Here is a 14945-nt window from a genome sequence, read left to right as displayed (position 1 = left end):
TATCCATCAATTTTCACCATATAAGAAATGAAAGCTAAGAAAATTTTAAAGCATTTTTTATTTGTTTTATTTATTTTTTTTTTAAATTTTTATTTATTTATTTATGATAGGCACACAGTGAGAGAGAGAGAGGCAGAGACATAGGCAGAGGGAGAAGCAGGCTCCATGCACCGGGAGCCTGATGTGGGATTCGATCCTGGATCTCCAGGATCGCGCCCTGGGCCAAAGGCAGGAGCTAAACTGCTGCGCCACCCAGGGATCCCTATTTGTTTTAAAAGTACAAAAACTTGCCCATTACATGGTAACATAAATTAATAGAAGCAGCTGAATTCTCTCATTTATAGTCAGCCTACTGTGCTATTGCACATCACATGGCCTCTGGAAAACTCAGCTATGCAATGGACCATATACTCTTTTCTAAAATTTTATTTTTTATTTTTTTTAAAATTTTTTTTTTCAATTTTTATTTATTTATGATAGTCACAGAGAGAGAGAGAGAGAGAGAGGCAGAGACATAGGCCGAGGGAGAAGCAGGCTCCATGCACCGGGAGCCCGATGTGGGATTCGATCCCCGGTCTCTAGGATCGCGCCCTGGGCCAAAGGCAGGCGCCAAACCGCTGCGTCACCCAGGGATCCCTTTTCTAAAATTTTAAAGCTAAATTTTCAAGTTAATACTTTCCCCCCTCTGGAAGGGGAAATCATCATGAAAGTGGCAGAATGAGCAATTGTCCACAATCCTCAAGCATTCATCCCTAATGAAAACTATTAAGCCAAAATTAACAGGAAAGTATTTTAATGGTATTTTTGTGAGCACAAAAATTAGACAGGTAAGAGGAATGTGAAGGAATCTATAAAAGCATAAATAATATTCCTTTAAATCTTGACATAACCTAGAGGCTGAGAATGAATAGGTGTTCTATCAGTAGAGTTTCCATTTATCTTCTCCAAGGCACAGTCTAGGCAACAAATCCAACAAAGGTCTTTCTTGGGCTCTAGTGCCCTGCTGTCAGTTTACAAATACTGTCATATTTGAAACCATCCTTCTCTGCAGATCCAAATGACAGTATCTGTCTGAAGCTCATTTTGATAGCTCCTCAGACCCCTTCAGGCTGGACTTTTGATTTTTCCTTTCTTTCTGACCCTGAATTCGGAAGAGCTTCTTCCTGAGGTCCTTCTGTCGCTTCAGTTTCTCTTCTTCCTCCTTCTGCTTCACTTTGTAGTGTTCTTTATTGTGCAAATGTCGTTGCTCCTTGGCCTTCTTCATCTTCTGACTGTGCACTGTACTCAGAGCATCCAACAGTGCAAGGATCTGACAAGGACAAAACCCAGTGAGCGTCAGAATACTCAGACATCGTGCATTCCTTCCAAGTTTCAGAGAACCTAAACACCTCAGCTGATGTAAAGCTAGAATCAATCCATGATCCAAATGAGTATTAACTCAGGGAAAATTTATACGGAACCAGGAAATCATATTGCATGGAGGCGTAAGTAGGAGTGTATTTACTGAGCAAAATACTGAAATAATGGCCTTCACCACAAAGTCACCTTTGTTAATCACTTTGGACACTGTACAACTAAAACACAGTGATTTGCTAGCTGGGTACCTATTTCTCTCCATTAAAATGCATAAGACACAGCATGATTAAACAAAAGAAGGGAAATGGACTCTGGCCTTTCCTCTAACTTCTGGTTCTGGTGCCTCGAATAAGTCTGGCTCTTCTCCTTTCCTGATGAAAATGAGAATGCAATAGAAAAACCAAGTGTGCTTCTGAAAGCTTTATTTTCACATCTAAATGCAACATGCAGGAAGCCATCCATCAACAGTACCTTCCTCTCATGAGGTTCCCTTATGACAGCTGGTCTCCGCCTGTCCTTCGGTATCTTGCCTGCCTTTGCTTGCGTCTTAGGCTTGTTCTTAAATGGCAGGGCCTTCTGCAAGGCTTTTGGAATGTGCAGTGAATTAAAATGTTTCTTTTGCCTCACGATTGGCTAAAAAGAAAAAGAAACACCGCAATGTTATTTTAATTATGATCTATATGCATTTAAAACATGCCAAAAATCTTCTCAATGGATTGACTTTTCCACATCATCAGTAATATCAGAGTCTACTAATCATCAGAAATGAGGATTCAATCATCCATCAAATGTGATTGCCTCAATGGATGTACACTGTTGTAGGCAAAACAGAGAAATACACAGAATATACTTAAATTCTCCCAAAAAATCAACTGTGTCCACATTTATGGTATGAACTATGGGGAGCTCAACAGAGCAGATAAACAGATCCAAAGTTTCTTTTAATGGAAAACCCATTAAAACCCCCTTTTTTTTGGGAGGGGGGGCACTGAGGTGGTTTCTTCTAGCCTAATAACCTAGGTGTTCATCTTCACTATCTACTTCTGTGGATTTAAAGACATAGTTCCTCCTCCAATCAGCAGCAGCTCAAGTGTCCCCCTACCTGATCCTCATTGAAGTTTAACTTTATTCTGTTTCCAATGGAAGGCCAGCTGAGAACAAGGAGATTTAAATGACAGATAAAGGCCAAACATTCTCTACATTCAATTTTTAAGGTTATCTAATTCCTAAGCTTAAATTGAGAAGACCAAAATTTTTACCTGCCTCAAAAATAATAAGTGGAAAGTCTTGCCCTAGATTTTTACCAAGGTCAACGTCCACTATATTGAGAATATTTCTGCTATGTCTTTAAATTTATTATTAAAGACATCATCCACAATAATATTCAACATTCTCTGTTTAGGAAGAACCTAAAATGCTTAGAATGAAGGAACTCAGAGAAATCACATTCTGAAAAAGAGTAAGCACCACACAATAGATACCATGTCCTGTAGCGTGCTTTATTAGAAATTCATGTAACATGATTCAAAATTTTATTACTGTTTTATTTAAAAAGCAATGCATGGGAAACTTCAGTTTCTAGCAGAATGGCAGACTGGTATCCTGCACCCCCTCTTATTATAGAATAATTTATATTTATCCTGCATTAAAACAAATTATTTCAAATTCATTGTTAACCTGTGAAGAAAATAATGAAAGTTCTCAACTACCAAAATCCAAATGAAATGGGATTTTGAAAGGCACTGAGAACTTAGTATTTAAAAAATACTGAATGATGCCAACTACTAGCAACTACTGTTGGTGGGAGTTTAACCTGGTATACTACACCACAATACTACAGGCATACTACAGTGAAGCTGAACACATGCATACCCTGTATCTGCCAATCCCAACCTGGTTGGGGGGGGGGGGGGGCGGCGGGGGGCTGGAAATCTATGCAAAGGAAATGTGTGCACATATACATCAAACAAGTCACACCTAGTGTTCAGGGTAACATTTATTTGTTATTTATTTATTTAATTTATTTTATTTTTTAAAAATATTTTTAGTTATTTATTCATGAGAGACAGAGAGAGAGAGAGAGAGAGAGAGGCAGAAACACAGGCAGAGGGAGAAGCAGGCTTCCTGCAAAGAGCCCGATGCAGGACTCAATCCCTGATCCAGAGATCAAACCCCAAGCTGAAGGCAGATGCTCAATCGCTGAGCCACCCAGGTGTCCCCTGGGCAACATTTATAATGCCCAAAAACTGGAAATTATGTTCATTAATGAATAAACGGACACTGTAACACAACAGAATTCTACTCGATAATAACAAATGAATACTTGCTATCTTCAAGAACATGAATGAATCTCATAAAACTGAATGAATTGAAACCAGGCAAAACAGTATATGCTATATTTATAAAACTGAAAAACAAGCAGAACTAATTTACATGTCAAGAGTCCAGAGAATGGCTATCTTTGAGGTGGAGGTGGGGTAGTGACTAGAAGAAGAAATCATAAGGGGGGGGCTTTTGTTGCGCTGGTAATTCTATTACTTGATCCAGGTGATAGCAATTGGGGTGTGTTAATAAGTTCATGAGCTTACGATTTGTGTATTTTTCTATATTTATGTTAATATTTCACTACAAGGTTTATTATAACTTTCCACAAAAACCCACTCATACTGCTTCAATAAAAATTAGCATATTGATGTTTTTAAAAGTAATACATGTATATGGTGAAGAAAAAACAGTTCAAAAGAGTATACGGGGGGAGGGGCAAGATGGCGGAAGGGTAGGGTCTCCAAATCACCTGTCTCCACCAAATTACCTAGAAAACCTTCAAATTATCCTGAAAATCTATGAATTCGGCCTGAGAATTAAAGAGAGAACACCTGGAATGCTACAGTGAGAAGAGTTTGCGCTTCTATCAAGGTAGGAAGACGGGAAAAAAGAAATAAAGAAACAAAAGGCATCCAAGGAGGAGGGGCCCCACGAGGAGCCGGGCTGAGGCCGGGGCGAGTGTCCCCAGGACAGGGGAGCCCCGGCCCGGAGAAGCAGGAGCTGCACCAACCTTCCCGGGGCGGAAAGGGGCTCGCAGGGAGTTGGAGCAGGACCTAGGAGGGAGGGGATGCCCTCGGGCTCCCTGGGACAGCAACAGAGCAACTGCGGGCCCAGGAGAGTGCGCGGAGCTCCCTAAGGGCTGCACCGCCCACGGCGGGACCCGGAGCAGCTCGGAGGGGCTCGGGAGGAGGAAAAGGCTCCGTGCGGAGGGGGCTGCGCGGTTCCAGGAGCAGCTCTGGGGGGGTCTCTCGCGGCGGCTCCGCGGAGGGGGCTGCGCAGCCGGGAGCGCGAATCCAACAGCGCAGGCCCAGGAGCACAGGGCGCCGGGACGCAGCCCAGGATCCGGCCTCCCCCCGGGACAGGCAGAGGCCGGGAGGGCCCAGGTCTGCGAGGACGCTTCTGCCCGGAGCTGAGCAGATCAGCGGCCCCGCCCCTGAGCCTCCAGGCCCTGCAGACTGAGAGCTCCGGAATTACTGCGGGGGCTGAATCCAGGTTTCCAGAGCTGGCCCCGCCACTGGGGCTGTTCCTCCTGGGGCCTCACGGGGTAAACAACCCCCACTGAGCCCTGCACCAGGCAGGGGCAGAGCAGCTCCCCCAAGTGCTAACACCTGAAAATCAGCACAACAGGCCCCTCCCCCAGAAGACCAGCTAGACGGACAATTTCCAGGGGAAGCCAAGGAACTTAAAGTATACAGAATCAGAAGATACTCCCCCATGGTTCTTTTTTTCTTTTTGTTGTTTTGTTTTGTTTTGCTTTTTGATTTGTTTCCTTCCCCCACCCCTTTTTTTCCTTTCTCTTTTTCTTCTTTTTTTCTTTTTTTCTTCCTTTTTTTTCTCTTTCTCTTTTCTTTCCTTCTTTCTCTCCTCTCTTTTTCTCCTTTTCCCAATACAACTTGCTTTTGGCCACTCTGCACTGAGCAAAATGACTAGAAGGAAAACCTCACCTCAAAAGAAAGAATCAGAAACAGTCCTCTCTCCCACAGAGTTACAAAATCTGGATTACAATTCAATGTCAGAAAGCCAATTCAGAAGCACTATTATACAGCTACTGGTGGCTCTAGAAAAAAGCATAAAGGACTCAAGAGACTTCATGATTGCAGAATTTAGAGCTAATCAGGCAGAAATTAAATTTCATTCAATTGAATGAGATGCAATCCAAACTAGAAGTCCTAACGACGAGAGTTAATGAGGTGGAAGAACGAGTGAGTGACATAGAAGACAAATTGATAGCAAAGAGGGAAACTGAGGAAAAAAGATAAACAATTAAAAGACCATGAAGATAGATTAAGGGAAATAAACGACAGCCTGAGGAAGAAAAACCTATGTTTAATTGGTGTTCCCGAGGGTGAGGGCGCCGAAAGGGACAGAGGGCCAGAATATGTATTTGAACAAATTTTAGCTGAAAACTTTCCTAATCTGGGAAGGGAAACAGGCATTCAGATCCAGGAAATAGAGAGATCCCCCCCTAAAATCAATAAAAACCGTTCAACACCTCGACATTTAATAGTGAAGCTTGCAAATTCCAAAGATAAAGAGAAGATCCTTAAAGCAGCAAGAGACAAGAAATCCCTGACTTTTATGGGGAGGAGTATTAGGGTAACAGCAGACCTCTCCACAGAGACCTGGCAGGCCAGAAAGGGCTGGCAAGATATATTCAGGGTCCTAAATGAGAAGAACATGCAACCAAGAATACTTTATCCAGCAAGGCTCTCATTCAAAATGGAAGGAGAGATAAAGAGCTTCCAAGACAGGCAGGAACTGAAAGAATAGGTGACCTCCAAACCAGCTCTGCAAGAAATTTTAAGGGGGACTCTTAAAATTCCCCTTTAAGAAGTCCAGAGGAACAATCCACAAAAACAAGGACTGAATAGATATCATGATGGCACTAAACTCATATCTTTCAATAGTAACTCTGAACGTGAACAGGCTTAATGACCCCATCAAAAGGCGCAGGGTTTCAGACTGGATAAAAAAGCAGGACCCATCTATTTGCTGTCTACAAGAGACTCATTTTAGACAGAAAGACACCTACAGCCTGAAAATAAAAGGTTGGAGAACCATTTACCATTCGAATGGTCCTCAAAAGAAAGCAGGGGTAGCCATCCTTATATCAAATAAACTAAAATTTACCCCGAAGACTGTAGTAAGAGATGAAGAGGGACACTATATCATACTTAAAGGATCTATCCAACAAGAGGACTTAACAATCCTCAATATATATGCCCCGAATGTGGGAGCTATTTCAGGAGGTAATGGGGAGATGCAAACCAAATAGAGATGCACCAAGAAAAAGATTTACTTAACTGTAGAAGAAAGAACCTTTAAGAATTTAACAGAGATGAAAAAATTGTTCTGTTATAGTTAATTTCAAATCAAGTATGAGAAATTCACAAAAGTAAAAAAACCCTATGAATATGGTGAATACAGCTGTGTTCAGTCTGAAATTACACCTGACTGGACACCAGAAACTACATTCTGGGAAGAAATCTTATGGATATAACAGGTATCAGAAAACCTTTACTTATTGATCATTTACTCCCTCATGAAATGCATGAGGTCTCATACAGGTGAGAGACCCTATTAATGTGAGCTCTACCAGAAAGTCTTTAGGAGAAAAGCACACCTCATTATACATGAGAGAATTCACACTGGTGAGAAGCCCTATAAATATAATGAATTGTTTTCTATAAAATATCACTGAAATTTAAAAAAAAAAAAGAGTATACAATGAAAAGTTTCTCTCCTTTCCCACCTATTAAAACCACTATTACAACTTTCCTGCATTCTTTCCAAAATACTCTATGAATATATATGTTCATTCAAATTTAATGGTAGATTTCCTACTTGAAAATTCAAAACATAGAAAACATTATGTACAGAGCATTTGGATGACCCCCATCTATGGAGCACATGTGTGAGTGACTGTACCTTATACAAAGAATCCTTGTTGGGCTTTAGTTTGACACCATGGGCAAGCCGGAGTTGACCAGTTGTCCGCATTCCTGACCAGGTGTCTTTCTCACCAACTGGTTTTAGCAAAGATGTTACTGGGTTATAGAAGGCTGGAATGGAGACAGGATACCAAGTTCTCATGAAGACAATATCTGGAAAGAAAGATAACTTACTTTAACATTTTCAAAAGAAGATTCATAACCATCTCAACAAACAAAAGAACAAAACATTCACCCCAAATCCTAATTGGCTGCACAGTTATTGAAAAGAAACTTCACCAAGTAAACTACTCTTAAATATCACAAAACTTTTACTGGGTGTGAACCACATGGTTCCATACACAGCATGACTTGGCATACTGCATAAGATGCTTCAACTGGGGAGAGCTAGAGCTGATTCCAATTTTCTAAAACCTGAACTACAACCTCTAATCCACACTGGCTAGAAATCAATAATGAATGGTAACACACTGTTAAGATTACGCCACAGAAAGTTATATTTACCACTCATTAGCAACTTATCCTCAAAGCTGGCCCGGAAAGCTCCTTCTGGAGCCCGGAGTGCTTTCTTGATCTGTCCCCTTATGCCACTGACAGTTCGAATCACAGCACCTTCAAATTTAGCCACTTCCAAGGCAGAATTAAACATTCCCTATAGGTATATGAAAAAAAAATCATACATACAAAATCAGATATTTTACTTCCTAGTTCACAAATAGTTGGTAAAAAACAAACAAAAACTTCTTTAATGGTGATAAAATAATCAAAATGCTTTTTCCCCACTATGAGTGGAATTACTAGGTCAAAAAGAATACAATTCTATTTCATCTTCCCAAAAATAACATTAGTCAAGATTCTACTGTAGGTTCATTAGCAAGCTCATCACTGATGCCTTTGTAGAAGAAAAGATCAAAAAGATATTTATTGGACTGAACTGGCTTAGATAGCCTTTGCTGTCACCAACCAGAGCTGGGCTGCAGCTCATATCCTATGACTCAGGTGCACGTGCTCAGAAGATAAGAGAGCTGGATACGTGCTGGTGATATTATTACCTGATATTACAAGAATATTTTATGATCATCTTAACTCTGTACTTTTATGGAAACTCTAATAATAAAATTCTCAATAAATGTCACTCAAACTACCCTCCCACATTAAACTGCACAACAGAGTATATCCATTTCTCCATACCCCTGCCAATAAGTATTTTACAAAATACCTTTGTCTATTTTTCTACTGAGCTGTTTAACAAACCTATGATTCTCCCTTTCTTAATACAAACCAAAAAGGCAGGAAACAAAACCAAGTGAACGAGATAATGTATTTTCAATATTAGCTCTGTCAGTCTCACACAGAATAAGGAATAGCCCCTCGATTAGTATCACTATTAACTTCACCTTAAAATTTTGAGCATATTTAAGTAACATAGACAAGACTAATACAAAGAAGTAAACCAAAAATATCAAAGAACAAGTTTATACAAGATTGTAAATACTCTTTTGAAAACATCAGACTGTATTTTAGAAATATTTCATTCCTCCTTCAATAAAATACACATTTATAAATATGTGAGTATACAGATATACGAACCTTAATAAATGATGTATTCTTGAAAATTTTATATGGAAAACCAGTTAGCTTTAATTTCTTCACAATTTTTATGGATTTATCCAGATCAAGGATAACTCCTGTGGCAGCTATCCGGAAATCAGGCTAGGAAGAACCCCCAAAACTTGAATATAGGAATAATAACAGCAAGAGAAAAACTATAATTCTATGATGCAATAAATTACCAAAGTGCATTTCACTTACAACTACCTAAGAAAGAAAGTAGTATTTTAACAAAAGCAATCTGAAGCTATAATATATATATAAGCCAAACTAATGGTGGTATCTTGAGTATTCTTGGGAGGGTGATTTCACAATAACACCATTTCAAAACCAATGGCCAATTTGGAATGGAAAGGAATATGAAAATTTGGTTACAATGTTTAAGAAAATAAATTGCAGACCCTCAGGGCAGTTTCATCTGCTCATTATTCTGTTTTCTGTCAAATAGAGTCAATAAAACATACTGATTGATCAAATGAAGACTGTATGAACATACTTTTTGCTAAACCAGAATTACTAGCGGAGTAGTCTTATGTCTAGCTCGTATCCAATGTATCCTTAGAACCTAGTACAATGCTTAGCACATGGTGAGCACTACTTAAATTTTTAGAAAAATAAGGGTGCCTGGGCAAATTAAGCATCTGACTCATGATTTCAGCTGGGGTCATGATCTCAGGGTTATGGGATTTGAGGCCCACATTCAGCTCCAAGCTCAGCAGGGAGTCTGCTTGAAGATTTTTCTCTCTCTCTGGCTCCACTCTTTGCTCATGCGTGCATACTCTCCCTCTCTAAAATAAATAAATCTTTAAAAAAAATTTTAAAAGTCCAAAAAATGCGTAAGAATATAAAATGTCATCAGTATCCTAATAATTCTACCTCTCCCTTCTTCACTCACACATCCTACTTAAAAAGATGTAGGAAGGGATCCCTGGGTGGCTCAGTGGTTAAGCGCCTGCCTTTGGCCCAGGGCACGATCCTGGAGTCCTAGGATCGAGTCCCGCATCAGACTCCCTGCGTGGAGCCTGCTTCTCCCTCTGCCTGTGTCTCTGCTTCTCTCTCTCTCTCTCTGTATCTCTCATGAATGAATAAATAAAAATCTTTAAAATAAAAGGATGTAGGAAAATTAAAAGCAAAGAGAAGTTTTGCTATAAATATTAAAATGAGTCATTTTCAACTTAAAGAGTTTCATGTACATATTCCATATCCAAAACATACTTCTCAGATACAATGTGGAAAATAAAACATTCAAGATATTTACCATTATGTCACTGACAGACTGTACTGCCAAGAACCCAGTTCCCTGTGGAGTGATCGGACCTTACAGAAAATAGAAAAAAATAAGAAAGAAATACAGTGAATCACAAACTTTGGATTCTGTTTTACATATATATGTACTTCAATCCAAAAAAAAAGAGAGAAAATTCTTATGAATTGGGATTTAATGGAGAAAAGCAAAACTATAATGATGAAGCCTAAAAGGCTTAAATTAACCTACAAGCAAGTTATTCTAATCACATATTACCCCAAAAGGTTGCTCCACAATGCATATGCTGTGGGGTATATTTTAGAAGTCTTTGTCTTCCATTGTGGTCTTCAATATAATAGAGTGGAATAGTCTGAAACCTCCTCCACCCTACAGAAAAAATGATTGGATCTCGGGACTTAAGGATTTTCTTATACCAGCGATGTTTTTTCAGACGCATCTGAGGGGAGAAGAGATTTCAGTTAGATTACAGGTGGAAGCATGGCCGAAGAACCCAAATTGTCAAGCATGCAGCAAAGGATACCTACCTGTACATATCCAACATTGCCTTCACTATTGCCCAAACCACCCAAAATAATTGGGTAATGGGGGTCAAAGTTAAGCACAAATTCACAGGGGACATTTTCTATCTCAATTCGAACATACATCCCAGGTCGAAAACCCTCATATTGAACTCTGGCTTCATCATCTTGATCTTCAAATTCTGCTCGGTTAAGCTATATATGAAAGCGGGAAAAAAAAAACAATAAAAAACCCACAATGCTGTGATCTTTAATAAATATACAATTTACATTTAAAAAAATGAGCACTGTCTCATAAAGGGACATGGACATATCACTTATGCTTTATCCTAATTAAAAATAACATACATTCTTATCTTTACAGTTTGTTCAGTATATGTCCCACCTGTTTTCTTCTTTGTTGTTCCAAGGTACAGCAAATGCAAACCACTCTGAAAGCAACACTTAATGCTGGTCAGCCAATACTCTCAACCTCCCAGTCTGCACTTTCTATTCTTACTCTCCAAAAAGTTATTTCATATTTCTCCTTTCTTCAAATATCCAGTATCTCCTCCCTCATCCTCACTCTCAGCTGTTGACTGTTTCTTAATTCACTGAAAAACTAAGCAGTCTTTTTTTTTTTTAATTTTATTTATTCATTTGAGAAAGAGGGATAGACAGAGATAGAGAGTGAGCAAGCAGGGAGAGAGGAAGAGGGAGAAGCAGACTCCCCACTGAGCTGGGAGCCTGACATGGGGCTTGATCACAAGACCCTCAAGCCCCGGAGATCACAACCTGAGCTGAAGGCAGACATTTAACTAGCTGAGCCACCATGGCGCCCCCAAAGCTAACCAGTCTAAGAGAATTTCCACAGCCACCCCTACCAGGGTTTACACCCACATCCAGACTTTTATTATATCTTGTTATTATTATAATATTTATTACTTATTATATTAATGAAAATAATTAAAATTAAGTAAAAATTTTAAATTCAGTTCCCTGGTCACAGCAGTCACATTTCAAGCGATTAGTATCAACACATGGCTAGTGGCTATCATATAAGTCAGCACAGATGGACATTTCCATTATTACAGAAAGTTCTACTAGGCAGTTGCTACAGATTATTTTATGCCAAACTTCATTTATGTACTAGATAATATCCACTCCTACTGAACTTCATTCCAACAGGTCTTGCCTATTATTTCTCTCTTCTTAACATCTTCTTTTGACTCTACTTCCTCCAACTATTGCCCAATTTCTCTGCTTCTCTCTGAAGTAAAATGGCTCATAAGTTTTCTGTGCTCATAGTCTCCAGTTCCTCTGCTCCCATTCTCTTAAATTCCCCCAACTTGGACTTTAACCCACATTCCATAAAAATGCTTCCCAAAATCACATAGGGCTTCCACATTCTAATCCAGTTGTCAATTTTATCTTCATTGTAGTTAACACATCAGCAGGATTTAAATACTTTATCCCTCTTTCTCCAGTGGCTTCCAGCATACTCTGTGTTCTCTTAGCTTTCTCTCTCTTGAACACTGCTTAATCTCCACTGCTGCTTTATCCTCTCCACCCAGCCTCTGACAATGGAGTACCCACTATCAGTCCTCTCCTGACTCCACGCTCACTTCCCAGGGCATTCCATCTATTCCATGGCTTTAAGCAGCATCAAGATGCTGAGAACTGTCCATCTAAGTCTCTGGCCCCAACCTCTCTCAAGGGCTCCTCCTTGACTACTTGATGCTCCACTTGTCTGAGAGAGACCTCCAACCTGACAGCTCTACACTTCATCTTCCTAGACAAACCTACGCTAACTAGAGTCTTTCCTACCTTACTGACAATTCAATCCTTCCAGCAAGTCATCCTTGTTTCCTCTCACATGCCCCACAGTCAAACTACCTTTGATATACCTTTCAAAAGTATATCCAGAATTTTACTCTTTCTCTTTCACTTCCACATACCTCCTTACCCCCCAGGGTGAATCACCTTAATGTTACTGAACTCTTGCCACAGCAATCCTTTCAAAGGTATGCAGGTCATACATGTCTTTCCTCTGTTCAAAACCCCCCATGGGGGATCCCTGGGTGGCTCAGCGGTTTAGTGCCTGCCTTTGGCCCAGGGCGCGATCCTGGAGTCCCGGGATCGAGTCCCACATCGGGCTCCTGGCATGGAGCCTGCTTCTCCCTCCTCCTGTGTCTCTGCCTCTCTCTCTCTCTCTCTCTCTCTCTCTCTCTCTCTCTCTCATATAAAATAAATAAATAGATAGATAGATAGATAGATAGATAGATAGATAGATAGATAGATCTTTAAAAAAGAAAAACTCCCATGGGACCCCATTTCACTCAGAATAAAAAATTCAAAGCCCTTTACAACAGGACACAAGATTCTAGGTGATTTTAAGTTACAAATGGACTGAAGCAAAGGCTTCAGAACTAGCTTTACATGTCTTAGTTACTTCTATCAAAGGCCAGTATAGAGTTGGAGCCACTATGTTAATGACTAAACAAGAGATATTTTCTTTGAATAGATGAAGGCCTAAGTTGGGCAAAGCCTGTGACCACATTTTCACAAATCATATCCTTAACCTATATAAGTGTATTAAGGTATGTTCTAGCTTACAGGAATCCTTGGGACCCCTTTGTCAAAGCACAACTCAAACACTCGCCATCAACTGCATACACATCTTTGTGTCTCCTTCAGAGGCACATCATCAACTCAGTCTGTTCTGCGCCCCGGCAGGGGGGCCAGACCATCTTCTTTTCAGTATTCCACATGTTCCCTTTATCTCCTCATCTAACCTGGCACTTGAAATATCCTCTGAACTCTGATCAAGGTAAGTTTTTATTTTTTTTTAATTTTATTTATTTATTCATGAGAGACAGAGAGAGACACACAAGCAGAGGGAGAAGCAGGTTCCCTGCAGAGAGCCCGATATGGGACGCGATCCCAGGACCCCGGGATCATGACCTGAGCCAAAGGCAGACGCTCAAGCACTGAGCCACCCAGGCGTCCCAAGGTAAGTTTTTAGAAAAGCTTCCCTGGAGAGCACAGGTGTGTGCACAAGCACTGGTAGGTGCAAGAATCACCCAGCCATTCAAATTAATTATGGTTCCAGGGAGCAGTAATGAGAATGCTTCGGCAATGCCTGCACTAATGAAACACACTGTCTCAAGTCACTAACAGCATGAAATCCTCAACACTTGCTGCCTGTCTCAGTCATTTTTGCTTCCTCAATGCTTGGTACAAAATAGACACCGATATCTTCGCCAGTGATCATAATCAGATGACTGCATGAATAAACAGACTCATCTGCATCTTGACCTAAAAGTCCAAACCAGAGGCACAGAAGCAGGTCAGGAAGCAGAGACCTAAACAAAATTATGTATTCACAACACAATTATAGCCTTGAAATAAAGGCTTGAAATAAAACTTGATAGGAACCAAGTTTTCTTACCTGTGCTTGTTTATGCATTTCTCCTTTAAGATCATCAAAATATGTGCTTTCTCCTTCATCATATTCTGCATCAAACATCTCCTTCAATTTTCTCTTCTTATCCAAATGCTTTTTCCTGGCACTTTCCTCTGTACTGGGGTCAATTTCTTCCTTATTAACTTCTTCTACATCTTCAATCTTAAATTTAGAGAAGACAAAATTTTGTAAAAGTCTGTGGAAATCTTTTCTTTATACATTAAAGCATATTTTTAACGTTCTATCTGAGCTGCAAAAAACTTGGTTATGATCATCATGAAAACAAAACAAAAAACAAACCAAACCAAAACACAGCCTTTGGTTCTAAATAACATGTACTACTGTAAGAGACATTTAAACATCTACATTACAATAAACTGTGTGGCTTCTTAATCTTGCTAGGAATGCCAAATATGAATAAAAATAACAGCAAGTATCCCCACTCAGATACTCCCCAGACATGGTTTTAAAGAAATATTAGGGAGAATAGGTATTTAATTCTTTTAAATGGTACTTAAATTTAAGAAGAGGAGAATGATGGCAAAAGGAATGGTAGAAAGAAAGATGGTGACTCGGGAGCTAAACTTTCAATGACTGAAGAATCATAATGACAACAAGAAGTAAGTAGGTGTCACCCAAAAATTCACGAATAACAAACCAACAACTTTGATTTGTTCCCAATCTCCATATTTTTAGGAAGGAATCTATCCACTCTATAATCTACACAGATAAGTAAGATCTGCATTTCTTAC

The 14945-nt window shown here is 39.7% G+C and overlaps 1 protein-coding gene across 4 annotated transcripts in view; it reads right to left on the bottom strand.

Annotated features, from left to right (window-relative positions):
• Positions 1-776: 776 nt before the first annotated feature.
• BMS1 (BMS1 ribosome biogenesis factor) overlaps positions 777-14945 on the bottom strand; it is a 57133-nt gene continuing 42964 nt past the window's right edge. For all 4 annotated transcript variants that reach the window (XM_077878454.1, XM_077878457.1, XM_077878455.1 and 1 more), the window contains exons 15-23: positions 14179-14355; positions 10755-10943; positions 10486-10666; positions 10222-10280; positions 8943-9065; positions 7857-8004; positions 7330-7505; positions 1828-1989; positions 777-1309 (exon numbers count right to left, since the gene is read on the bottom strand). In XM_077878454.1, the coding sequence (XP_077734580.1) occupies positions 1079-1309; positions 1828-1989; positions 7330-7505; positions 7857-8004; positions 8943-9065; positions 10222-10280; positions 10486-10666; positions 10755-10943; positions 14179-14355 (1446 nt within the window). In that variant the 3' untranslated portion in view covers positions 777-1078. The remainder of the gene's footprint in view (positions 1310-1827; positions 1990-7329; positions 7506-7856; positions 8005-8942; positions 9066-10221; positions 10281-10485; positions 10667-10754; positions 10944-14178; positions 14356-14945) is intronic.

This window comes from Canis aureus, chromosome 29, assembly GCF_053574225.1.
Source record: "Canis aureus isolate CA01 chromosome 29, VMU_Caureus_v.1.0, whole genome shotgun sequence".
Lineage (NCBI taxonomy): Eukaryota > Metazoa > Chordata > Mammalia > Carnivora > Canidae > Canis > Canis aureus.
This window is presented reverse-complemented; position numbering and strand designations above follow the sequence as displayed.